General features: G+C 41.2%; 1 protein-coding gene across 5 annotated transcripts in view; it reads left to right on the plus strand.

The window, feature by feature from the left end:
- The window catches only part of NRG1 (neuregulin 1), a 102,296-nt gene extending 75,605 nt beyond the window's left edge, over positions 1–26,691 (plus strand). For 2 of the 5 annotated variants that reach the window (XM_032205416.1, XM_032205417.1), the window contains 7 exons: positions 3,791–3,849; positions 10,261–10,284; positions 15,565–15,667; positions 18,990–19,116; positions 20,641–20,771; positions 21,275–21,478; positions 25,985–26,691. In XM_032205416.1, coding sequence (XP_032061307.1) covers positions 3,791–3,849; positions 10,261–10,284; positions 15,565–15,667; positions 18,990–19,116; positions 20,641–20,771; positions 21,275–21,478; positions 25,985–26,636 — 1,300 coding nt within the window. In that variant the 3' untranslated portion in view covers positions 26,637–26,691. The remainder of the gene's footprint in view (positions 1–3,790; positions 3,850–10,260; positions 10,285–15,564; positions 15,668–18,989; positions 19,117–20,640; positions 20,772–21,274; positions 21,479–25,984) is intronic. The other 3 variants (XM_032205418.1, XM_032205419.1, XM_032205420.1) reach the window with 3 other exon arrangements.
- Positions 26,692–27,057: the final 366 nt, after the last annotated feature.

Genomic DNA, 27,057 nt, shown 5'->3' on the forward strand with positions numbered 1-27,057 from the left:
CACTGAAGACAAAAAAATATATAGTTTCTTCAATAAATGTAAAATTAAGACCAGAGTCCCTAGCATTTCCTTCTTATCTGAAGAAAAATGTATATGAATATAATAACTGTTATGCTTTTATAGTGTTCTTTTGAAGAATTCTACCATGAAGGCCTTGCTGGTCTGACTAATTGATTCCTTACTAGAAGAGATCATCTTTTCTACTGCTTTTGCTCTTACTGAAGAAATGAATTTACTTCCAATTTTCACTGGATGAACATAATTCTCTCTAATGCTCCTGCCTTTCTTAACAGCAAAAGAGTGAATTACATTTTTTTAATGACATAGCCAGTTGCTATCCGCATCTTCATTCAAAGGCTTTGATTGGATAGAAATTGACAGAAAGTTCTTGAAAATGGTGAAAAGAGAAAAATTGTTTCAACAAAGCTAACAAAAGCTCTGAAGTTGCTCATTTAAAAGGTAGAATGGAAATACTAGTTCTGGCATAAGCTATGAAACAGCCTACTAAATAAATCTTTAAAAAAAAAACACTCTACAATATATCTGCTTATAGGCAGTGAACGAAAAGTAACTGTGATGTTTTGATCCATTCAGCCTTTCCCTTCCCACCAAAAACCACTGATGAAATGCATTTGAATTTCTGAGAAGTGCCTTCTGAGTGCATACAGATAACTGAACCTTTTGAATACTGAATGTAGAAGAGAAGAGCAATTATTTTAACCTCTTTTTGATTCTACCCAGTTAATACTGTAATGAATAATCTCACTAGTCTGTTTTTTAGGCCAAAAGGAAACTATAAGGCTATAGTCATACAAACATCTATTTGTGTAAGGAATCACTGTTGCCCTGGTTTACCTGATTCCATTTTTTGCTAGTGTCCTAATAGAAAACTGCAGGTGGGTAATGAACTTAAAAATAAATAAGAAAAATGAGTAGGACATGTTTCCAAAATGACACCATTACAAGTGCTTGTAAGAGCACTGTCTACAGGAAACAACCTGCCAAAGAGCTCCGGAAACCAAGTGGCATTTTACACCTGAGCTATGAAATGCCTTTAGCATTCACACAAAATAATAAGAAGGCTCATTTCATCTCTTGTCTCCACTGTCCTGCCCTGGACCTGTTCTCAGTGGCAGATGCTGTAGTTCATTTGCTGACAATGGTTTTGGTGTAAGTACAAGCACAAGAACATCTGAGCTCTTTTCAGCACCATCTCAATGGGACTGACCCATCTTCCTCTGAAAGCAATTTCAAACTTTTCTACATCAGTGCTTGAGTTCTTTTCATCACCTCCACAGCTGCACCAACATCTGAAAGCAAGCACAGACTGAACAAGCAAACACCATCAGCCAGCGGCAGGAGTAAAGTCCAAGACATTTAATCACCATGCTTATTAAAGTTATGAAGGGCTGGGCCTGAAGAGCAAGAGGGAGAAATCCTTGTGAAGTGAAAGGTGGTGCACATGCAAATACCAGCTTTCCAAGGATAGATATTTAATGAGATGTGCAAAATAAAACTGAAATCAAGGGGGTAAAGCATTTTCACTCTTAATCAGTAACAGAGATCAAAATGCAGTCTCCTCTCATGCCCAGCAATTATCATCTTCGCACAACAAAATTAATCCTTGTTGCATTTTTCTCAACTGAATATGTCTCTGGAGACTGGGATCTCTCTACGTTGTGTGCTTGTCAGAAGATACGATCTTGGCTCTGAAGAACATCGTCTCCCTTCCTTAATAAACAAATATACATCATTACAGGAAATCACCTCCAAAGAATCATCTACAGATACCCAGAGTAAACTCTGCTACACCAAGAGTAAACTCTTATACCAAAGTAATTCCTCCATGGTTTATTTGAATAAGATACTAGTGTTTGTCTGACAATGGTCATCTGCTGATCAGGCCCAATTTCAGTTCACAAGGCAATTCTGATGGACAGAAGAGGCAGAGGATTGTTCTGAACAACTTTCATTTGCAAATAAAAAGGCTCTTCATCCCGTGAAGAGTAAATGGTGAGGAGGTTTGAAACAGAAGTTAGCACCCAATCAACAGCAGCAGAAGAGAGGGAGATTCTTGCACCATGGCAAAGCTCATGGATATTGTCAGAAAGAGACAATGAAAGTGAGATGGATTCAAGGAAGGAGATAGCAGATTATTAACATCTATGTGTTGAGTAAGAGTGCATAGCAGAAGAAGGAAGAAGACTGAAGTCTTTATATTTTTAATGTGGTGGAGAGTCATTCAGATTTGTATCAGAAGTACAGGAGCTTCCATTGCTATGGTAATATTTTGGGGGCAAACTGCTGAGTTCTGCCTCAAAATCAAGAATAAAGATGAAGGAAGAGTTGACAGCCAGCAGCCTAAGGGAAGATAAGCAAGGCATGGAAGTGGAATGTGACCAAGGGGCAACCTGCACAGAAGACCACATGAAATAAAAAGGCAGACAGCTACGGAGCTTCCAATTTTGAGAGCACCTCTGCCCAATTGCCTTACCTGTTGGCTAGGCTGACTCATTTTCCTTTTGTCAGCCATGTTGAAGATACCTCCTGCCTTTGTGTTTCACTTTGTTGTGACTTTTTGGATTTATTTTTTTTTTGACTTTTCTGTGATTGCTGTTTTAATTATCTCCCATTTAAGGAAACTACTCAGAGACACAATATGTCATTACAGAAATAGGGAAATGAAGGTATTTTCATAGATTCTGTATGACTGCAACAGTATAAATCACAGTTATACAGCACATTGCAAATTTTAAAAACTCAATCTGATCCCTTCATGACATGGAATAAGCAATGAGTTGATACACATTTTTGCTAGGTCTTCTTTTTCAAAACAGGCAAACTAAAAGACTTCCTATTTTTTTCTCTGGTGGATTTTTGCAGTAAATTTTGTGAAGTGCTATCTTCCAGAAAGATTACACTTTCTTGCCCCTTTTCTGGTCATTTTTCACTAACACCTAACCAGGAGGTCATTTAATGCACTACCATCTCCATAGGCCAGCAGATATCAGTCTGTTAGTGCAGTGGTTTTGGTGTACTATTGCTTATCACGTTTTTGCCCTTTAGGTGCCAACCTGGATTCACTGGAGCAAGATGTACTGAAACTCTGCCCATGAAAATCCAAAACCAAGAAAGTATGTTAAAATAATCTGAACTTTGCTTTCTTCCCCAACTACAGCAACAAAATCAATAGTACTTGGTGTTTTCACAGTTCAGCTGGAACCGGCCTCTTTACACACTAATTTAAGACTTGATTTTCAAACGTAAAATCTGTACACCATGGCATTATTGACCTCCAAAATGTTTCTCATTTCTGTGATTTTTGATCTTCCATCCATTTGCAGATGCATTTATTGCACACACTGGCAGCTTTCTTGTTTGGGAAACTGGTGTAAACTGCTACTCTAAAAGAACAAACTCATGGAGATGAGTGCTGTACAGATCTTGTGTCCTCGCTGCCTTGTGGAAAGTGCATCCTAAAAGCAATTTGTGAATTTGAAGTGGTGATTTTCTCTCTTACATATTTTGATCTTACACACTTTGATCTGGATTGGTTTGGTTTTGGCTGGTTTTTCTGGGGGGAATTTCATGTTCGTTTCCACAGAGCAAATGAGTTGCTCTCAACATTGTGAGGTGTTTTGACACACTAAACCGAGATTCGGTTTCTGAAAGTGAACTCACCAAGTCATATCAGTTCACACTGAAGGAGCTTCTTTCTTAGCATATATTCACCTCTTCTCTTTTCTCTGTTTTTTCTCTACCATTTTTTTTTGTTTGTTTTTCCTCTCAGGTGCCCAAATGAATTTACTGGTGATCGCTGCCAAAACTACGTAATGGCCAGCTTCTACAGTACGTCCACTACCTTTCTGTCTGTGCCGCAGTAGAAGCATGCTCAGTCGGTGCTGCTTTCTTGTCGCTGCATCTTTCCTCCAATTTATTTTTTTTTTTATATCTTTAACTAGATTTGTTGCCTAAGGCCTAATATTGATTGTCTCTGCTTGTTGCATGAAAATGATAACAAAAAGCTATTGCAGTACTCTCCTGGATTGTTTGGCATTGAGGTTATGGGGAAATGCAAGACTTAGGAACGCTGTGAAATTAACACTGAATGGTGTGGTACGGACTTCCCACTGACATCAAGCAGTAAAAGTGCAAAAATGGCATTTTGAAAGTCTCACATTTTATTTAAAAAAAAAAAAAAAAAAAAAAAGCAGTAATCCTTCAGTAAAGGGATGCAAGGGATGCATAGATGAACTGTTTATCTATGAGTTTTGTTTTTGGAACAAGTTAAAGGTAATTGACATGCTTACATTGTTTCTAATGAGCACATTCTGAACAGGATCAAAGTGTTCTTTCTTCTCATTGTCCAAGTTTCAGAGCAAAGAGAGCACAGAAAGAAAAAGAAAAGGAGGGAAAATGGAATCAACAATGGGGCTTGAAGTATTTATTTGTGGGTAACAGGTGCAAGAGATCAAGTATTTCAAAGCCAGATTAATAGCCTAAAGAAGTGTAGCACGCACAGGCGCACAAAGAGCAATCTATGTTAGATCACCGGGAGAATCAGCACTGCAGTCAGATCATCTTAGAAGCTTTCCCATGGAGGGATGGGTTAATTATTATTAATCGTCAGTGCAAAAAATGAAAGCACACTGAATATTTATTGTCTCATTGGCTATAACAAAGTCAAAGGTAACATCGAAGAAAATTGCTTAGATCTTACATTTTATTTCATGACTATTATTCATAATTAATTGTCACTGGCATCAGAATGTACTATGATCTAAGATCAGTATTATAGGAACTATTTTTTTGATGGATTGCTTGCCAGCATGGAAATATTTCAGAGTCTATAGGCTAGCTTAATTTCCATTAGTACATAGTACAAAAAGCTGTTAGCATATGCTGGACATTTTGGAGCCTGAAGAGATGCATAGGTTTTCATATAGTGATGGATGAAAAATGCCCATGCATAATTCATACTGCTCATCATAGAAGCTACCCATGTAAATCCCAAGGGTGCTGACTGGAGACCAGACCTTCCAGCATTCAAGTCTGTGTTTTATCCTCCTGTTTTAAAAGCTTTATTGGTGTGAGTTATTTTTAAAACATCTCTGGTAATGATGAATTTTAATTTATTTATGCTATTACAGTGTTTAAGTTTACCAAGTGTTAGATTTAAATGGCCTTTTCTCTGTATTGTGATGAAAAGCACAGTTATGCTTTTTTGTCTTAGAAAAAAAAAATTAAAAGGAGATATTATAAAAATAAAATATCCATTAATTGCTACTGAACTAATGCTGAAAACTATGGTAGAATTATATGTGGATCATAAATTAATTTTCCTACCCGGAAAACACAGAGAGAGAGAGAGGTGGGTTTTCCCTCCTCGTTAGTTTTTTAGTTTCCTATCCCTGGTTGGGATTTTTAAAGGCATCTTTAGGTTACAGACACCAACCTGAGTTTTTCTGAAATTGCCTCCATGACAAAGGCATAGATGCCCTTGCCTCGCAGCAGGTGTTATGCTCAGCTATAAGCACTTGAGCCAGCCCAGTACACCTCTCCTTGAAATGCACTGGAAGAAGAGCACACAGCTACATACTCTGAGAACCCCAGGCAATGGCAGTTGGACCCCACCACTTCAGCCTACTGTGCATCTGCATTATAACATCAGGTTTCTTAAGTTGCTACAAATCTTAAAACAACACTGTTGGAAAAAGTCCAGTGAGGGTACATTTATATTTAACCAGAAAAATCAATGAAGAAGCATTTGTATGACTTATTATTACACCCAACACAGTCAAAAGGATACATTTAAAAGGGGGAGGGAAGATAATAATGGGAGTTTTTTTCAGGCAAATGTTGTGTTTGGGGCTGAAAGGCAAGCTCATATTTTGCACCAAGTGTTGCGGGTAATTAATTTAATTTAGCTCTATTGATGAAGCTTTTGCAAACTACAGAGCAAATCATAGAGTTAAAGAACATAACTGTCATAGGAAACAAAAGTGTAAATGTGAACTATACAGTGATATCTAGTTGTAATTGATTTTGGAAGGCTCTTTTTTCATTTGAAAAAAAAGCTTCAGTAGGGTTCTGTGCCAAGTGTGCCTAATGTGTGATGAGCTCTTGCTATCTTCAGGCTTCATTGCTGAGAAAAAGCTAGCTTCATAAATATGCCCTGGAGTCCTGAAGAGTTCTGAAGTTAGAAGTTGTGCTGAGGGCCTTTTACAAGGTCAGAGTGAGGCCAATGGTCAGCATTTTACAAATCCTCCACCCCAACAAGGTGCAAGGCTAACTGGTTTATATTGGCAGTGATTCGATTAGCCCTGTAGTATACAGTTATCATGATGCTCTAAAAACAGGTTGAAAAAGAATGCAAGAAATCAGATGAACCTCCATTTTAAGAAAACTTCCTTCAAAGAAATGGCTTTCCTTTTTGACAGTGGAAATTTCAGCATAGCTTATGTGATGAAGCCTACTGGAAGGTACACATTTACATTGACTGTCCATTGGCTTCCAGCTTTGCAAACACACAAAACCACAGAACAACCTGTTGTGGCCAAGAGGTGATGAACCACCACAGTTCAACTTCTACTTCTAGTCAGCACATCTACACAATTTATCCGCTGGTGCTTCCCACTGCTGCAGAACAAATGAAAATCAAGAACAAACTGTGCTAGTTTGCACATCCTTTATGCCTGGCTGGTAGACCCTATAGCATCTTTTCCCTGAGCACAGATATCACACCTGCTACCTGGTGTTTTCCCAATATCCTTGATCTAACCAGTTTTTCCAAAGAGGAAGGGCAGATGTGAGAGACACATGCTATGCAACATGTACAAGCAGGTTGGGGTTGTTGGCCAGGAGTTCATGCTGCACCCTGAGGTGTCAGGAGATACCAAAGCGCCATCTGTCTTTTTGCTGCAGAGGCTTTGAGGGTCGTGGGTCCACTCTTGTTCCATAAGATATCAGAAGGTGGTCCATGGAAGTATTGTGAAAGTACATCTGTTCCACGCAAATATACTTGCTCTATTCCGGTGTTCACACATTCACTCCTTTGAAGGCAGGAAAGCAAAGTAAATGGAGGAAACTAGAAGTAAGGAATTAACATAAAAGTGGAGGATAATTTTTATATAGCTATGCATGAGAGCTCTTATATCAACACTGTGCAGAACGATCCTTGGAATAAGAAACTCTGGTGGAGCCTTGGATTGATGAAAGGTTGAAGACACTTCTCTAGAGCATAATCACAGGTAAACTCTTTGTCCTTCCAAACATCCCAGATGGTCCAAGGACCCCATCCAAAGGTCTCAGTGACTCACTTACTTCATCGGCTAATAGTTTTATATATGCATGGTGAATATAGAACAACTTGGGCATACTGTGAGCAGCCTCAGGCATGACTCAGATGTGGTCTCTGCACTTCAGAAGGCAAGCATTTCAGTATGGGACACCAGTTTGCCTTGTGTCCATTTCAGATCTGCCATCTTTAGAAGGCAAGAGGGACAATTTCAAGAGGGAAAATTCTGTTTAGATAGCCTTTGCCTCATACTTTCAAAATGTACTTGGCTAAGAAATTACAGGAGGAATAAGGCAGGAGTTCAATAAAGCTATAGTATTCTAGAGGGATAACCACAACTCTGCTGTAATACCTTAACAGCCTCAATTTTTCAGTGTTTCTGCATAAAATGCTAATCTTTGTAAGTACATTTTCCAGCCATTCTGCTAGTTTATTATTTCTCAGTTTCTCTATATTTCTCAAATGGTCACATCTCTGTGAGGGTATGAGGTAATCTTACCTGAAATTTTAATTTTCTAAATCTTTTCAGCACCCTAAATTGTGCTTTTAATGTGCTGAGACCAAGACTCCTGAATGACACAAATAGATTGGAAAAATGTTGCTGTTTTCTGCCCAAGATTAAGGAAGGCAGTTTTTTTTTTCACTATAAACTGCTCAGTTAATAATTATGAAATGCTAAATTTGCTATGATATAGTAGTCTAATTTAAAAATGACATTTTCTGAAGTCTGATATTCAATCTAGTTGTAGGATTATACTTTTGCAGGAGCCATAGGACTTTACATCGCATGTTCACAATTGCTTTTGTAGCCTAAGTACCACTGAAATGAACCAAGACCTAAGATCCAAAGTAGATCCTAAGCCACAGGAAGAAAGAACATCCTACTCAAGCAGAGTTGGCCAACCTGCAGTAGCTCTAGTGTGCGCAAGCTTGGGGGATTTTAGTTCTTTTCAATTCAAGTTAACTAAGAGGATTTTCTAGAAAGCCCCATGACCCAGAGAACACATTTAATAAGACAACTAAATAATGGCCTAAGAAACACTACAGCTTGATGCTTCTGAGGTGGAATTGGTCTCCCTGGAGCTCTCTGCTGCTGCATATTCATTCAAGTGGGTCGTTCCCTCTGTCAGGTGTAAGGTTTCCACACAGACCTCTACTCTGCCCCTCACTGGGCAGTACTGTGTCCCCATGCTCCCACCCACCTAAATCTATAGGACGGCCACCCCAAAATCTTGAGTGCCTAGCAGTTGTGTCACTCTTCTCATGAATGTAGCATATAACTCTAGAGAACCTGTTCCAGGATTTGCAGGCACCATATTCTTATTCTGTAGATGCTAGATCCAACTATTTCCAATTGTAGCTGTAAGTCACTTTGGGGGAAAAAAAATACATCCCGAGCATTACATCTTCCAATTATGCTCTGCCAAAAAAAAAAAATAATAATAATAAAATAAAAATCTTTTCACAGAATGAAAACTGAGTTGTTAAAAATAATTAATTGTATTCCTCTTTAGAGCACCTGGACAAATATTCAACAAAAAAATACACATTGTAATCACACCTAATAAATATGCAACAATATTGGGTTAAATAGGAAAAGATCAAAAGTGATGATCTGTTTATAAAATGAAAAGTGCTGGGATATTCTGCTTTCTTTTAATCACGTCTAGGCAATGTAGCTAGGAATAACAAAGATAAATAAGAGCAATATGCTATCTAGGTTTGAATAAGTGGTGCATGTTTCTTCAGCATGTTTTCTTGTTAGGGCTCTCAGCCAGAATACATTCCCATTTAAGTACCAATTTCCCATTGGATTATTTGCAATAGAAACTGCATGATACAAATTACTTCCCCTAAAATTAAATTATCTCCAGGCTAGGAATTTTACCTGTAAGCAAGCATAAATACAGCAATATATATGCATGGGCATGTCATTCATTTTATCAAAGACTTAACCAAGCTTTCTATGCAACTAATGTATATCATTAGCAGTGTTCATGTAGGCATGTAAAACTGTCACTTTAGGAAGAGATCTGGGTGGATTCCAACCTACTTAACCCTTAAATGTTACTGATTGGCAGGAGAGAATTGGCATTCCCAATGTGCACAAGCTATATAAAAATCCATTTGGTCAGAAAATTAGGGTTGGATTTTAATTATGCATCATGCAAGGACAAAGAAAGTGAGAGCTGCCAAGGTTATGGATTTGGCCCTATGGGAAGGATCTCCAAGGGTACCAACTAGAGGGAAAATCTCTGTTCTGCCTCTCCCCTGATGCTGGGGCCTGGGGGTGTTAATTTTGGCAGGTGATCTGCTGGAAATGGCATCAGCCCGTGTCCCCCACTGGGCATGCAGCCAGCCAGAGGGTGATTCTGGTGAAGGCAAGGGAAAGTGACTGGCTCCTTATCTTCTGGAAAGGAAAGCCCTGCTGAAGGCAGTTCCCAAAGCTGAGAAGGGCTCCCACTGCTCAGCACGTGGTCCTAGCCACCGTCAGGTAGCTGCTGACAAGAGCGAGGACCCACACAACAGGGACGGGAGCAGGGCCAGGGGAGAGGGCAGTGCACAGCCCCTCTACTAGAGAACACCACTACTTGTAAGCCACCCTGTGCCCCCATGGTCTGAAAACGGCTATTTCACATGGCATCCTTGAGCCGTAGCCCCCTTCATCTCAGTAAGATGTTTAAGGATTAATGGTTGCTGCTGCGTTCACTGCACTGTGGCTGTTCAGATACCCCGTACATATTTTGGTGTGTAACCCTTACAGAAGCTCTGGTCATGTAGCCCACAGAGGTGCTCTCAAGCACTGCTCAGTTAACTACACAGCCCTTTGCCTGTTTCATGTGCAGACACAGAATAGCCATAATACTCATATGTGATTTGTTTTATGAGTACAGTGTATTGCTCTTTTCTGAAACTTTTTCCTTTTTCTTTCTTTTTTTTTTGTCAACTTTCTGCATTGGCAGAGCATCTTGGGATTGAATTTATGGGTATGGACCAATCATTCCTTTTAGCCTGCAGATTTTAGAGCCTGAGAGATAACCCCTTACCCCCTCCCCCCCCCCCCCCCCCCCCCCCCCCCCCGCTTTTTTTTTCTCCACCTCCCCTTTTCAATTCCTAACCAATTTCTTTATGCTTTAGAAGGGATCATACAGCTATAACAACAACCTGTCAAAATATTAGCAGCAATCATCTCACTAAAATGGTGATACTGGTAGGGTATTCCAGATCTAAGGAGGTCTAGGAATCACTGAAGTAATCATAACATAGTGTACATTTATTTTTTTCTGATGTGCAATTTTGACTAGTTTTGACATTTGCTTTTGCAAAGTTCTTCTAGGGTAGCCAAATTTTGGAAATGCCGAAAGCATTAAGCAAAGTGACTAACTAGTCTATAAAAAAAGGATATGCTGTTATAGCCACTTAAAATTCTGCAAATTTACAGCTTCAAGCTTTGGTTTCCAAGTAAAGTTTTATCTCTAAACCCACAACTAGGTATGTAAATAGGATGCATATACATAGTTGTAAATGATATGCATGTATACATACATTTCTAGGCCTGTAAATTAGCACTGAACTAAAAGTTATTTAGGAACTTAAATAGATGTTTACAGGAAGACTCTAGGTCCTCGAGTCAGCAAATATGTGAGTACTTATAATAATAAACTCAATAATTGTACCCATCCAAGAACATTGGCAGTGGATAGTTTTTTTATGCTACTGCTTAAGATAATAGAAACAGATCTTTAAGTCCTCTTCATGAAGAGACTACTTACCCAACTAATGTTTGGTAATCTTTTAACAACGTACCTCTTTAACAGACTAACTTCAAATTCAAGTCATTTTTATCCTGGCATCTCCTAAGATTATCAGCACATGATTAGAACTGGCAACCGATGTTTTTCATACAGTTTTAGTTCATGTTCTTATTAAAAATGCCCACATAAAATGTCATTAGCTTAAGCTGTGAGCTATGGAAAACCCATTACAAATCTAAATTTAGAAAATCTATCACAACCCAGTTTATTGTTATTATTATCACAAGATAATATTAAGTCTCAGTCATAAAAACTAGGTTTAATTAGAAGATATATGGCTACATTAACACATGAGAAATTATATTAAAATCCTTAGAAAAAAAACGACTTGCAAATTTTGCTTTCTATCTAAGGTAACACCAGTGGAACCACCTCTTGGAACCAAATTATTTCAAAAAATGACAGAGGCCTTTAAGAAGAAAAGCTTTAAAATAGAGCAAATTAAAGATCACATTTATTATCAATTATATATAAATTAGGGTTATGTGAAATGAATTGCATAATGTGCATGTTTGAAGGGCTGCACATAGAGGGATTTAGTATCTTAGAGTCACAGAACCACAGAATCATAGAATATTTCAAGTTGGAAGGGACTGACAAGGATATGTGAGTCCAAGCGTTGTTTAGATTTTCCTAACATTATGTAGGGAAATATATTTATTTACAGAATTTTTGTAGTTAACGGGCCAAAAGCAATTCTAAATTCTCACTGCACACACACTCCTCTGTGGGCTTTTTCCCAAAAAAAAAACTTTCTCTGTGCTAGTGTGATGAGCACTTCCAAGGCAGCCTGTATTTCTGTGCTTGGTATCATCAACCAGCTCTGCGTGCACTGCAACAGGTAGCGTGCCCACTCCATGGGGTTTCAGGGCCATGCAGCCTCCTGAGGCACCTCTGATATTCCCCAGGAAGGAGTTTGGGAGTGAGATTCCCTGTAGGAGAGCCACTGGTGTGCCACGTTCTCCCTACATAGCTGTCTCCAAACTCCCTGACACTGCAAGGCCTCGGCTGGGACCCCTGTACCCCATCCCCTACCACCCATCAGCCTGAAGTGTGCTGAATTTTTGGTGGGAGCTTGCTGGTTCCTGGGTGAAAACCCCATCCTCTACTCCAGACCCACCGCTCAGGCCACTAGGCTGGGGGTACCGCTGCTCCAGACCCCTCTGTGCCCCCAGGGCTCTGAGCCCTGCCAGGCCCTCTGGAGCTGTTGGCTCTCCTGGGGAGCCACTTCTCCCCACAGTTTAGGGAGAGAATCAACTTAGGCTGGATTGTCCTCATTCTGAAAGGTGTGGGAGGGGATTTGGTTAATGAAAGCATGCCCTGGAGTGTATCTTTCTATGCCCCTAAGGACCTACAAACCCACAGATGTGCCAGTGTGAGAAGCATCACTCACAGCTTTCCCCACTGCCGGGTTCTGTTGCTGCACCCTCGTTGCATGCAAGCCCAGGAGAGTCCCACACTTGTGTAGCAAGCACTGACAGCACTAGCAAGGCAATCACCACTTTGCTGCCAGGCTCATCTGCAGCCTACAATAACCCTCCTGAGTCAGTGCAGTTTTTGCAGTTTTTCCTCAGTATAAACAACCAAGCACAGTTTCCACTGCTACTTAGTCCTCCTCCTCCTCCTTTCCCTTCCCATCCAAGGAAAATGGGTTGATACATATTTATTCATTTTGCTTTTACAAGCTAACAGCTGACAGTCATCAAAATTTAAAAAAAAAAAAAAAAAAGTAGATTTAAAGCGTTTCAAATTTGCCCCTAAATTGCTTAGCACAATTCTCCTGTTTCCTGTGACATTCGTAATACACCATTTTCATGGCTAACTAATAAGCGCTTTCAGAAGGGGCATAAATGGGAAGGGGATCAAGTGCCACTAACTAGCCTAGGCAAGGAGTTATGCTGTATGAGAAATCCCTTCAGACTCTGCTTCAGCCTTGTTCTTTTTGTCCCCAAGCATTTTTTCACTCTGTTTTTTCCAGTATCAAGCATGCTGTGCCAGGCCTGCAGTTGATTTCTCAACCCTTTAACCTCATTTTTCCCTGTTTTTCACCTTCCTTTTTTGTCTTTGTCCTGGTTTGGTTTGGAGTTTCATCCTTTCCTTCCTTCCTTCCCTTTTTTGACTTTCTGTTCTTGGAGGTTTGTTTTGTTTTGTTTTCTTCAATACATTTTTGCAGCATCCTAGTTTTACCAAACTCACTTCTTCTTCCCTCCCCCTTGTAAATAATCAGTGCTATTAATTTTGTCTGAGAGTGCTCATGACCTGTTTGCTGGTGTTTTTGTTTACAGTGGGTTTGGCTTGTAGGAAGAATTATCTCCATGATAAGGTGGATTGTATCAGAGAAATTAAGATTTTTTTCTTGCTTGGTGATTTGTTGCATGTAAGATTTGACACCTGTCCTGAATCTAGGGCAGTGAGTAGCTGTGCTGAGGCTGGAAAGCCTCAAAGGGCTAATGCCCTACTGATATCTCACAAATCTCAGCACTGGATGCTGGGTCGTATCTGCACTGGCACCTAGCCATCTATTAACAGTTGGCCAAAACATTTATTAAATTAATTAACAGTTATTTCAGATAAGTGAATTACAGTGATTGAAACCACATTTCTGAAGCAATAGCTTCAGCAATCCCACCACCATGTTAGCAGTTAGGATAGGCAGCAACCACCTTTATTTCCCCAATATCCATCAGTCCACACAAATTGCAGGGTTTTAAACCCTTGCTGATTCTGCTCAGTCTCAGTTCTTTTTGCATCCCTTCTTTCCTGGGAAACAAAGTAGGTGTAGATTTAGACGATCACATTTTGTCTCCCACAAGCTGGGAAGACCTAGCACAGTGACAAATTTAAGGGAGGTCCTGCAAGGTGGCACAACTTGCAGTCTCAGGCACACCTCTGTGCATCTTGGTGCCCACAGGAAACACATGAGAGAAATGAATGTTCCCTCCTTAGTAGGAAGGATTTCCTCATTAAATGATAGAAGTACCTTTTGTGCTGGTACTTTTTTCATTATTGAGATGAGAGAATGTATTCCATGCTGATTTCTCCCCTGGCCTCCTTAAAGCTCCTTTCAGTCCAGCATTTTAGAGACTCTGAGCTTGGACAGAGACTTATGACACATGTGAGGGACCATGACAAGGAGGTGATTCTCTATATCACCTGGTGAATTGCCCCACAGGCCTTTTATGTTTTTGTAAGACCCTCTTGTCAGTAATAATGCTGACATTTATTCCTGAGGCACTGCAGCCCTGTGCAGCTTTTATTCATTGACCTACTTTTAATCACCTGCTGGTATTCCAACTGCACTCAATACTGCTGACTGTCCTAATGCCACCCTCCAGTCCAGATCCTCCAGAGCAAGCTTTTGGGACTGTCTGCTTAATCAAAAAAAAAAAAAAAAAAAAAAAAAACCAGAGACCCATTTTTGTCCTAAAAACAGGAATGCAAATCAACATTCATAAAAGCTACCTCTTCTGTCAACACAGAATGTGTGTCTCCATTTCAGCACTCCTTACGTAACGTTTCCCGAGTACAACACACACTGATACTCTCTGCCAAGAGTGATTGAGGCTGGAATGCAAGGGTAGCTCCAATCCAAACATTACTGGTGCTACTAACTTCTTTATAATAGTAAAATATCTCTCATGAATGAGATCAGCAGCAAGTTCTCATCACTGAGCAAGTTGCCGCTCTAGATAGAGCAGAGTTCCTTAGCTAGATATAAAGAGATTCAAGTGAAAACCAAGAATTTCTCTGATACAACGCACTACTAGTTATTGATATGGCTGTGTTTTCTGAGGTGCACTGGAGAAACAGTCTGAACTTTATGACCAGAGCTCAAAATCTGTGTTCATTTCCATTGGTAATATGTTTACAAGCCAAGCTCATGTTTCAAATGTAGAAGGATATTTTGAAATCTTTCCTGCAAAGACAATTGAGATACAAGTTGGCATGGGGGCAGAGGGACACTGGATATGAAAACAGTCCAAAAAAAAAAAAAAAAAAAAAAGATAATAAAATCAAGAAAATACATTTATCTAAAAGATTTATAAAGTTGGCTTTCATTCCAGCTGTCTTTGCAGAGAAAAACTTCCAAAGCATTTGCAAATTTATGTTATTACCTTAGTGTGTTGCACTTTTATTTCCAGCAAATGCTGAGTGTTTGTCAATTGTGAAGTTTTTTTCTTAGATATTATTCTTGTTGACTTAAACAAAAAGAGATTACTTTTGACTGTAATTGTACGGATGATCACTCGTCCTCGGTACACTGTTTAGAGCTTATGGTATAGTCCTGTTCTCCTTGCAGTCAATCATGATTTTGCCTGAAGTGTGGTGGCTGTGTTTCGGTGTGGCTGTGTGAATCTGTGCAATGGTATGTAGCATGCCAGCTGTGGACTGTGTGCATCTTGCCTAGCTATCCTCCATGTTGTGACCTTCTCTGTTTTTGTCCCTTTCTAGAAGCTGAGGAACTGTACCAGAAACGGGTGCTGACCATAACTGGCATTTGCATTGCTCTTCTAGTAGTTGGCATCATGTGTGTGGTGGCCTACTGCAAAACCAAGTAAACTTTTCTCTTCTATTTTATATCTGTGATTGTCTGTCAGGGCCTTCCCAGCTGACTATAGCTTCTACTTCTCTGAGCATTTGGTTGTTAATGGGGTTTCTCCAGAGCTGAACTGAAGAGACAGCCCTGTGGTTAGGGTACTATGGTCAAGCAAGGCGGGTAAACGTCTCCATATCAATAAGTGCAAAAATAAGACGGGTATCTGAGAGGTTTCTCACCATTCATATGTGACTCAAGCAAATTTTACTGACTTGCAATTCATTTATCACACATTTATGATTTTCCTAGCTGGATGGGAACAAACCTCATCAGTGGAATCATGTTGCTACCCAGCAGTAAATTTTAAGGATCAGCATAGTTTGTTTATACTTGAGAAGATTAACAGTGCTAAAAGTTACTAAACACCAAAGGCCAAAGAACTGAATGTGAAAGTACTCCCAATGCAAAAGTAGGCACTTTAATGCATTCTCTGAGCCTTTGTAAATTACTGGGGGTGACTCTCAAACATGCATGAGGCATTCTGGGCCATAAATTATATTGAACATCAGCAGGATTTGTGCTGCCAAAACTTCTGGCTGCTGTTATAAATCTCCCCACCAAAACACAGAAAACCCTTATCATAAATCTTCTACATTTGTATAAACCTGTAGATTTACTGTTGCAGGGCTGGATCAGCAGTTTGGTTGTTGGTTTTCCTTGCAAGCTCCACCAATAATGGATGTGTTAAAAGCAGGGAGAGGGTCATTTGCCCCCTCAGTGAGAGTCCAGCCACACACACTCATATGGCTCCTACCCACAACCTTTGTGCCAACGGTCAGCTGGGAGCTGGGAACCACTGAACACTAATAAAGTCAGATCAATTATTCTTTTTAGAAATGACAACGGTCAAACTAGGGCAGATAAACAACATCGTTCCTGATCCAAATATCATTGAAATCAGCTAAGGCCTCCACATGAATTTAAATAAACATTTAGTCAGGGTTTTGAAGTACAGTCTTCTATATAAAATGCCCCCAAAGTACACCAAGAGAATAGATGCTTTGCCACAGCTCCTCCCAGATATCAGCAATCATTGCCAGCCAAAAGTGAATTGTTTTCAAATACAGCTGGCAAGAGTGAAACTGAACTGCCAGTTTGTGGCCCTCCAAATGTAGCAGTGATGCCAGACTGCTATCTATGAGATATTCCCTGTATGCTTTTTCCTCCTGGTAGGGGGGACACATTAGCATTCTCATTATTCTTTCTCCTTTCTTTCTCCTTAGTACTCATTCCTAATTTTTTTTTTTTTTAGTTAATGTCCTTTAACTGGAGTAAAAATGACACACGTGGAAGCATGCAACATGCAAATATACTAATCTCTAAATGTGGGAAGTAATACGGATTCACAGGGACAGATTCCCAGGCAGCAGATGGCAGGATATGAGCCCCATAGATGATGAATCCAAACGTTCTAGAACCCACTTTCTCTAACAAGTAAAGGGGCTTGGGTCATCCTTAGTTCCCACCAACACAGCTCCAATATAAGGGACCTTGAAAGGTGCTGTGAAATCAAGTTAAACATTTGTGTGTGCTTCTTCTCAGCCCACAGTGGCTTTGGGTAGCTGTTCAGATATCTCCCTGCCCTACACTCTCCATCCAGTTAACTACCTGCATTTTCTAACATGATGTTTGAGTAGCTGTGACTTAGATATCTCCCAAGCACAAAGCCCAAGTAGACCAGTGATCATGTCCCGCTGAGAAAGGAGCATTTCCAAGACAGCCATGTCTGCTTGCACCATTTATATGGAGTGACATAAATTAGGTGTCCTCCACTATCCACTATCCAGGCCTAGGTGCACAAAATACTTAAAATGCAGTGTGTCAAATCATGTCTTCTTTTTCTCTAAGCTTCCCTGGCTACCAAGCTTCAACATATTGTTTTCCCTCCCCTCTCCTTTTTGGAAAGCTTGGAATTGTCCCCTTGAGTTCAAAACATGATTGAAAACGGTTATGTCTTACACCATCCTATCCTGCCAAAAATATTTGCACTTCTGCATACAGCTTAGGGAGTTGTGTGTGTTTCAGCTCTTGCCACAGCCAAGGTCATTTGCATTCTGCAGTGTGATGGAGCCTGCATCCTCCCTTCACTTCCCTGGATTATGTGGCAGGAAGGTGGAAGTCCTCCAATATAATCAAGAAAACTGGGGAATATTGATAAATTAAGCCTGAAATTGAATAGCACGCTCCCTGCTTATTTATTTTGGTGCTCCATTTAGTGTATTCTGCATGGCCTTTGCAGCACCCAGTTGTAGTATGCTGCAGATTTTGTTATCGACAGCTGATAACAATCTCCTGAAAAGTTCTCTTGAGGAGAACTGGAACAGTTAGCAAATGGGAAAGGAGCAGCTGATGATGGGGCACAACATAAGTGTCTGAGTCAGCTAGAGAGCGTGACATTAGTACAGAAGATGGTTCTCCTGAATGCATTAACTGCCCTGGCATCCATCTGCTAATCACTGGGTTCCAGTTAATCTGATGTTGCTGTAATGAAACCTTACAAAGCTGCCAGGATGGCTGCAGGCTCAGTGATACCTCACACAGCCTCTCTCTTTGTATTATTTCTGGAGCTTCCTCTGCACCCTTTAACTTCTTTAACAAGTTTATACATTTGGAGCACACCGTTGGGGTAAATGGGGTACATCCCACAAAAAGTGCATAGCTGCAGGACCACAAAAAGTCCCAGTCCTAGCAATGCTGTTAAACTTTGCAGCTGATAGGCACCTTGGCCTGCCTGTGAAACAAAGGCCATGCCAGAGAGGAGGCAGAAAGGAGGCTTTTAGGTAAACACACACCACTACTGCAAACAGCTGCATGCAGGCCCCAAGGTCTAGGCCACCCTGTAAGGTGTGGCAGCTCCCTGTGGAGAGCACAAAAATGAGACCTGGAAGACTTCTGGATACCTGACTGTGGCCGTAGGGAGGGTGGCAAAGGTGTCAGGGTTAAAATCTCTCCTCCTTCCCTTTGGAGTGCAGCAAAGAGCTTCTCCTGAAACAGATCACAGCTTGGAAGTGGCCTCCTTCTCCCTCGCACATTTTCCCATCCCCTTGTGGCCTGCAGACTCCTGGAAGGGTGCCCACACATCTCTCCCCTCTGCAGGTCCCCACAGCTCCAGCTGCAATTAGACCTGCAGTCTTAGGGGTGACTCTGAGATCTTGCAGCAGTGGGGAAAGTGCTGGCAGTAAAGAAACTTTACATTATCATTATCATCATCATCATCATGCTGAAAGGTGCAGCTGCTTTCCTTTTGTCTATTAAAGCCATTTCCGTGTTTCATATACAGGAAGCAGAGGAAAAAGTTGCATGACCGCCTTCGGCAGAGCCTCCGCTCAGAGAGGAACAACGTGATGAACATGGCCAATGGGCCGCACCACCCCAACCCACCACCCGACAATGTCCAGCTGGTGAACGTAAGTCCTACTGCCCACCTTTCAACCTAGTTTGCCAGTGTCATGGCAGAGCTTGCCCTGACACTGTGAGACCTCCCTGCCACAGGCTGGTGACTGAATTCAATTGGCTCTCTCCACCCAGAAACAATCTGGGACTCTGTGATAAATACACAGTAGGATGAGATATGTTTCCGCAGATGGCCATTTCATTGGTGCAAGCCACAGTGCTGCAGATGTGCCTGCAGGCCTGGGACACCAGAAGCAACAGCAATGCCTCAAAACAAACAAACAAAAAACAACAACAGTAAAAACAACAAATAAAATGGTACCAGCACTGCAGTTGGGCTGAGCATGTCCACAGCGATCGGTTTCTACAAACACACTTTCTTGCTCTTCTTACCACCCCCGGTGGCTGCTAAGTGGGGCCAGCCATTGTGGATCAGGAGTGAAACTTTATGAGCACAGACCTCAGGCTGTCTGACACTGTACACGTCCAGGGAGCAATGACAGCTGTGATCCTCAGATCAGTAGTCCTCAAAAACAAGTTTCTTTTCTGAAATATAACAGCAATGCAGGGCTTGTAACAAGACAGTGAAAGGAGAAAGACGCTATCAACCAAAACACTGCTGCACCAGCTTGAGAGGAAAAGTTGGTGAAGAGTTAAGAAAAAAAAAAAAAAAAAAGCCTTGGGGTAAAAGTCTTGCTACAGTCTTCACCTGGATAGTAGCAATGACTGTGGATATGTGGATGGGTCATGGTGTGGCCAAGCCATGGCTAGCCATTTGTCAGAGAACCAAAAGCAATGGAAGCAGAGGGCCAGTCCCCACCTTATCTCTTACCCAAGCCCTTTTCTCTGCTAAGGCAACATCAGTGCTGCCACTGACATTGATTAAGACATATTTTCAGAAGAGCTCAGCTTGTAATATTTCCCCTGAAATGAACTAAATCACAAACAGCTATTAAGAGACTGGAAACAAGTAGTCCACATTGAGTAGAATAGAGAGTCCTACCAGGAACAACATCTCTGGTGATATCAGTGGGCTACAGATAAAAACGGTTCAGGAGTCTAGGCACTACACACCTCTTGCGTTGGTACTGAAAACAGTTATTTCCTGCCCAGATATTTATGGTGCAATGAAAAATTGCCACTGCTAATTAACTACTCCTGTCTTGTCCACTGGACAATATTTTTTTTAATCTGTTAAGTGCTGGTTGCCTTTCCAGGTCTCTATCCTTGATGACTTCTCATTTCCTTCTTACATATGTAGGTTGATTATAGTGTGATTGGGATGCGGCCTTTTGCTAATTTCCTCATTTGTTCCCTTCAGTCTTGAGTTTAAATGGGATATATATACATGGAGCTGTACATGAATGTACTCAAAAGTGTAAGTGTTATGTTGGCCCACATTTGAGTGACAAAGTAAAAGTTTTGGTGCATAAAAGAAAAAAAAAATGTCTTTATGGAAGACAAATATGTTAATTACATCTGCAGATGTGCTGTAAATTTTGGTTTGTAAACATAAGGTTTGTATGTTTTTTCTTCAGCAGTACGTTTCAAAAAATGTAATCTCCAGCGAGCGTGTCATTGAGCGAGAGACAGAGACCTCGTTTTCCACGAGCCACTACACCTCAACAACACATCACTCCATAACAGTCACCCAGACGCCCAGCCACAGGTACTCAACTGGGAAGTAAAACAGCACCTATAATATACATCCTGCTGCTGTTGCAAAACAGAAAAGTTATGAGAGAGATAGAGAGAGAAGTCATCGCATTTTAATTTTATGACTAACAATATTTAGTGTCATGTCACCTAACTAATTATCTTTCCAGGAATTTACAAAGTGCTTATTGATTGAATGGCATTCCAACACTGTTAGAGTGAGTTTCAGTATATGCAGATTGCTATATTAGTGACTGATCTGTTTTAAAGATCAGTCTCATGTCCTAGAGTATGGAAAGCCTTCCTTCTTCTTCATTTTTTACAGATATGCAAAATCATCTCAGTGTGTGTGGATTCCTATAATTCACAAAAATCTGCAGCCCCAGTTACTAGCCCTAAGGCGCTGCACATCCAAAGCTGCAGCAGAGTCCTTGCTACCCCCGGTTAAACTTCTCATATGCGTATTCAGTCAAAGTACCCTCTGACCCTCTGCTCCCTTCTCCTTCTTCCCTGCAGCTGGAGTAATGGCCACACTGAAAGCATCCTCTCCGAAAGCCACTCAGTGCTTGTCAGTTCCTCGGTGGAGAATAGCAGGCACACCAGCCCAACAGGGCCACGGGGCCGCCTCAATGGCATCGGTGGGCCACGGGAAGGAAACAGCTTCCTCCGGCATGCAAGAGAGACCCCTGACTCCTACCGAGACTCTCCTCACAGTGAAAGGTACCACATACTACCTCATTTCTTCCAGCTGGCCAGGCCTGGTGAGCCCAGAGGGTTTTCCTGCTTGGCACCACAGGAGGAATCCCAACAGTGCTGCTCATGTAGGGCATACCTCCCCTCATTTGTAAAGGTGGAGTGATTTACAGTCAACAAAAAGAATCTTGCCTTCCTGCCTCTGCTGGATTTATTCCTAATAGATGCAATTCATATTTGGATAAGCTCCACTGAAGTAATTTTTCAGAAATTTTCATTGTAGAGTAAAAAGATCTCTGACTAATTATTGATTTTAAAACTGAGAGATTTTATCAGACACAAAAGACCGGGAGAAAGCAATGTATGGAGACAATGTATGGAGACAGTGAGAAATGCAGGAGGAGGGCAACAAGGACTCCTAATACTATAGGAATTCAGCCACCACCTACTTTCTGGGGGATTCCAGGTACTAAACCCATTATCTCTTTTGAAAATTCCCCTTGACATCTTACTAAATAAAAGCAAAGAACACAAACTGTAAGCCAGAAGAAGGTAAGTCTTTATTGAATCAAGAGTAGTCAGAGGCGGAGTTAGCCAGGATTTTTCCAAAGAACTAACTTTTTTTTTTTTCCTCTGGAAGTCTCACTCATTGATACCTAATGTCTACCTTGAAGTGAATGAGTTCTAAGAAAACTTTCACTGAAAAAGGCTTTTCAGGCTGAAGTTGGGATTTTATCTCAAGATCATGGCATAGCCCCAGAGTAGAAAAAGAAAGACAGAAAAAACAAGGTATTTGAAGACAGCCTTGCTCCCAGAAATCAGAGGCCAAAAAGAAAGAAAACAAAGGGTTACTGGACCAATTCTCTGAGCACTGTGAAATCAGAAGAGTTTTGATATCGTGGGATGTCCATGATGTCAAAAATGCAGCCAGGCAATCCACAAGGAGACCAAGTTATATAGGAGACTTATTGTGGTTTCCAGAAAAATGAATGTGCAAGTACAGCAAAAGCCATTTCAGTGGTACTCCCTCTGCTATACAAAGACCAATTGTTTAGTGGCAGGACAGTGGACTACAGCTGAGGGCCCTCTGAACATGGTTTGTAGGACCATGAAGGACAGCAAAATGGCCCTCTTCTTTTAAAAATATCCGTAATTTACCATGCAATTTAGTTTTCAAAATATGTGGTTCACATGAGATAAACAACCATGGCCGCAGTCCAGCAGAGCACTTACTCAAGATTAACTTTTAATTGTGTGAGTAGCCCTGTTGAAATCAGTGGTATTACTCATGCGGGTGAAACTTGGCATGTGCTTTGCAGGATCAGGACCTACAACAGTAAATACAGCACTGTCCTCTGCCTGGGAACTGAGCTGGAAGCACTGCCACATGCCCACCAGCACTGTGTAATAGAGCTTCAGATATATGGGCATCTGGGTGTGAGAAGCACAGACCATTCACACAGGCTTCACGTGCTGATGCAGGTGTCCTGGGGCACACAAGAGCCACACCCTGATACACCATGTTTTTAGGGAGAGAAGAAGCATGTGCCCTTCCATTCCAATGACAAGAAAAGATGTTTTGTAAATGATTCAGTTTCTGGACTATTATGGTACAGGTGAAAAACAGCAACATTTCTGTGATAATTCACCATGCATTGATGGCTTGGCCTGTGCTCGAAATGACAGTGAATTTGGAATGCAGAAAATAGTTCCCCAGGCTTTAAATTAGGCCTCATCTATATTTAGAAAGCAGGAAATACATGGAAGATCATTTCTGAGAGATGGATTGCGGATATGTGTGTGTATATAAGAGAGAAAATAAGAGTTATTTGCAACTAAAAATGATTCTGAAACATAAAGGAGCATGCAAACTGACAAATAACTTCCTGAAGCAAAGTAATGTTGAATTAGCAAATCAAGTCTGTGCTCCGTTCATCTTCCAGGTCCCCAGCTCCCTTACCATTCTGGAATGAAATGGAACAGACATTAGCAGAGACTCTTTTGCATGGCCCTATCCCTCCGTTGCATCCCATGCTGTGAAATCTGTTTATATGAGCAGAGGTCTCAAGCATATGCATTTTAGAAGGTCCTTAGCCACCTGACAGGAGAAAAACTCATAAAATACCACCTCTGCTTGAGAGGTGAAGTTAGCAGCAAGTAACCAGTTAACTGGCTGGATGTGTATACACTCTGATCCCCTTTCATCAAGCCAGCATGGATGGCCAAAAATCTGGATAAATCCATCACCTTCTAACCTGAAAGGTTAAAATTCGTGAAAGGAATTTCAGAAAAGGCTAGAGCTGCATGTGTTCAGTGCCTGCACCTCAGCTTGTGGACAGCAGCTTGTTAGCACTATCCCATTGTACTGTGTGGGAATACACCAGAAACGTGGGAATGCATGACACACCAGCACGAGTAATTTCACTCTGATGGAAGCGTGCACACAGAGTACATTGAACACATTTAAATAACTTAGTACATTAAAAGAACCAGTTTGGCAAAACTCCATTGTGTCCACAAGACCTATGTCCAAAGCTGTACCAGAAGGCTTTAGAAAGGCTTCAGTTCCTCAGACCCCACCTATGTTACAAAGCAAAAGGGATGAAAAGCTTACTAGTGCAAGGAAAAATAAAGAATTGTTTTGTACATTTAGTATGCAAACCTATTAACTTCTATTAGTTCCCACTTGCAACCACCTTGATTAATTCTTGTGCATAACTCCAGATTTTTTTTCTTCTGTTCCTCAGCTGATGTAAGTCATTGACCTCAATTGAAACCAATTTACCCTAGTTCACATCTGTTCAGGATCTGTGCTGGTTTCTCTTTTCTCCAATAACTGTTTTAAACAAGAGGCATACATGGAACTGAGTCATAGGTTGGATGAGGAAGTTGGATTCAGATTTATTTTGGTACTTTCAGACTCAAATAAATAAATCACTAATGAAAAAATAAATAACTTCATGAACCATAGCCATATAACTTGTCTCAATGGGTCTGTGTGAGAGATGTAGCTTAGAAAGATTTTAAGTTTGGACGGAGATGAAATTCAAGAAAGTAAACTTAGGATAAGAAAAAAAAGCAAAGCCAAATGATGCAAAATGTCATGTTGGGCACTGTGCCTTTGATCAGGAGGTTTCAGCTGATCCTCATGAATCTGCGTGACCTCATAGCATCCCACAGAGCTCCACTGATCCAAACCAGCTGAGAGTCCTCTTCCTTTGAGACAAGTTCAGTAGCAACAGCTGAGCTTCACTTTCAGAAGTCACCTTTGACCACTCCCCATCCTACAGAAACTTTTGACAGAAGAGGTGCAAACTTTGCAGAGCATTCATTAACACTAAGTTAGAATGTCCTCTCCATCAGCGTTTGTTCCCTGATGAAGACAGATAAAGTTTCATGTTTAGGCTTATGAAGCGTTAGCCAGGCCCATCTGAACTTGGGCCCAGTCAGAGAAGGCAAGGAAGCACATGCTGATATGTAATAATGCCAAAAGTAAATAATAATAATTTTAATGCTGCAAAACCCAAAGGGAAAGTTGTAAGGATTACATTGCACTGAAACAAAAGCTGGCATTAAAAAAAAAAAAAAAGAAAAAAAGTGTTTCAGAAGTTTTATGTTGTTTCAAGACAGGAACAGGGTTGTAAGGTGGTAGCTGCAGTGTGGAGATGATTTAACAAGTGCTCAGACAAGTGCAGTGCTTATTGCAACTTCCTAGAGGACGAATATATGATTGCTTTTGAAATGCTTGAAGCTCTATACACTCTAGTATCAAGAGTCCAGTCTGTAATAAATGTCCTGATTCTCATGCTGGATTCCTGGGCATGCCTCAGGCACTGCACTATGGAGCCATGTTTCTTTGCAGATAAACCTACTGGATAGAGTAGCTAGCTCACTATGCACAGAGCAGAACAAAGCTGCAGGGACAGTGCTGCAAATCCTCCTCTGACTATCCCTAGGAATTGAAATTAACAGAATCTGGCTCTAGATTTTGTCCAGACTTTGCGTTCCTCCTTATCCTGAGACAGTCTGGTTGCCAGAAGAGGGTGAAGCCCCAGGAGAACTGTCCCTCAGTTCCCTCCCTTTTTTTTTCTCCTATTTGTTTGCATGTATCCCTGACCCTGGCCAAATCCTGCCAGAAGTGCAGCAGCCATTAGAGAAAATACTTGCAAATGCATTTTGTTTCTGGCAGTCCCCCAGTCTCTGAATCCCTTCCCTGGCTTCATTCCAGGAAATTATTCTGGCAAATAATTTACAGCATCTCCATGGCTCTTCTGAGGTGAATAGACCTAGGGGCTTTGCTCTGCTCTTCCTGCTTTCAAACATTTCCCCCCAAAGTCCCAGAAGTCAGAGGTTTTACAGGCTCATATGCTATAGAACTAATAGCAACAAGAATGTCTGGATGCTGAGGATGCACATGAGGATACTGGGGATCTTAAGGGGCTCTCTGCCTTCTTCCTCACAGCCCACATAAGCAGCCATGTTCACGTGTCACGGATTCTGTGTCCACAAACTTCTCCCATCTCTTTTCGTCAGGTATGTCTCAGCTATGACCACACCAGCTCGCATGTCACCTGTTGACTTCCACACTCCGACTTCTCCCAAGTCCCCCCCATCTGAAATGTCACCGCCGGTTTCCAGCTTGACCGTCTCCATCCCTTCGGTGGCGGTGAGTCCCTTTATGGAAGAGGAGAGGCCGCTGCTCCTGGTGACCCCGCCACGGCTGCGTGAGAAGTACAACAACCACCTTCAGCAGTTCAACTCCTTCCACCACAATCCAGTTCACGAGAGCAACAGTCTGCCACCAAGTCCTCTGAGGATAGTGGAGGATGAGGAGTACGAGACCACACAGGAGTATGAACCAGCACAGGAGCCTCCAAAGAAACTCACCAACACCCGGCGGGTGAAAAGAACAAAGCCCAATGGCCATATTTCCAGCAGGGTAGAAGTGGACTCCGACACAAGCTCTGAGAGCACCAGCTCTGAGAGCGAAACAGAGGATGAAAGAATAGGTGAGGATACACCATTTCTGAGCATACAAAACCCCATGGCCACCAATATGGAGCCGGCCACTGCGTACCGGCTGGCTGAGAGCAGGACTAACCCAGCAAATCGCTTCTCCACACCAGAAGAGTTGCAAGCGAGGTTGTCTAGTGTAATAGCTAACCAAGACCCTATTGCTGTATAAGACATAAACAAAACACATAGATTCACATGTAAAACTTTATTTTATATAATGAAGTATTCCACCTTTAAATTAAACAATTTATTTTATTTTAGCAATTCCGCTGATAGAAAACAGGAGAGGAAAAAAAAACTTTTATAAATTAAATATACGTATGTACAAATGTGTTATGTGCCATATGTAGCAATTTTTTACAGTATTTCAAAAATGGGGAAAGATATCAATGGTGCCTTTATGTTATGTTATGTTGAGAGCAAGTTTTGTACAGCTACAATGATTGCTGTCCCATAGTATTTTGCAAAATCTTCTAGCCCTCAGTTATCCTGGCTTTTTTGTGCACTGCATTATAATGACTGGATGTATGATTTGCAAGAATTGCAGAAGTCCCTCTGTTTGCTTGTTGTAGAATCCCCAGATCAAAAAA

This window comes from Aythya fuligula, chromosome Z (genome assembly GCF_009819795.1).
Source record: "Aythya fuligula isolate bAytFul2 chromosome Z, bAytFul2.pri, whole genome shotgun sequence".
Lineage (NCBI taxonomy): Eukaryota > Metazoa > Chordata > Aves > Anseriformes > Anatidae > Aythya > Aythya fuligula.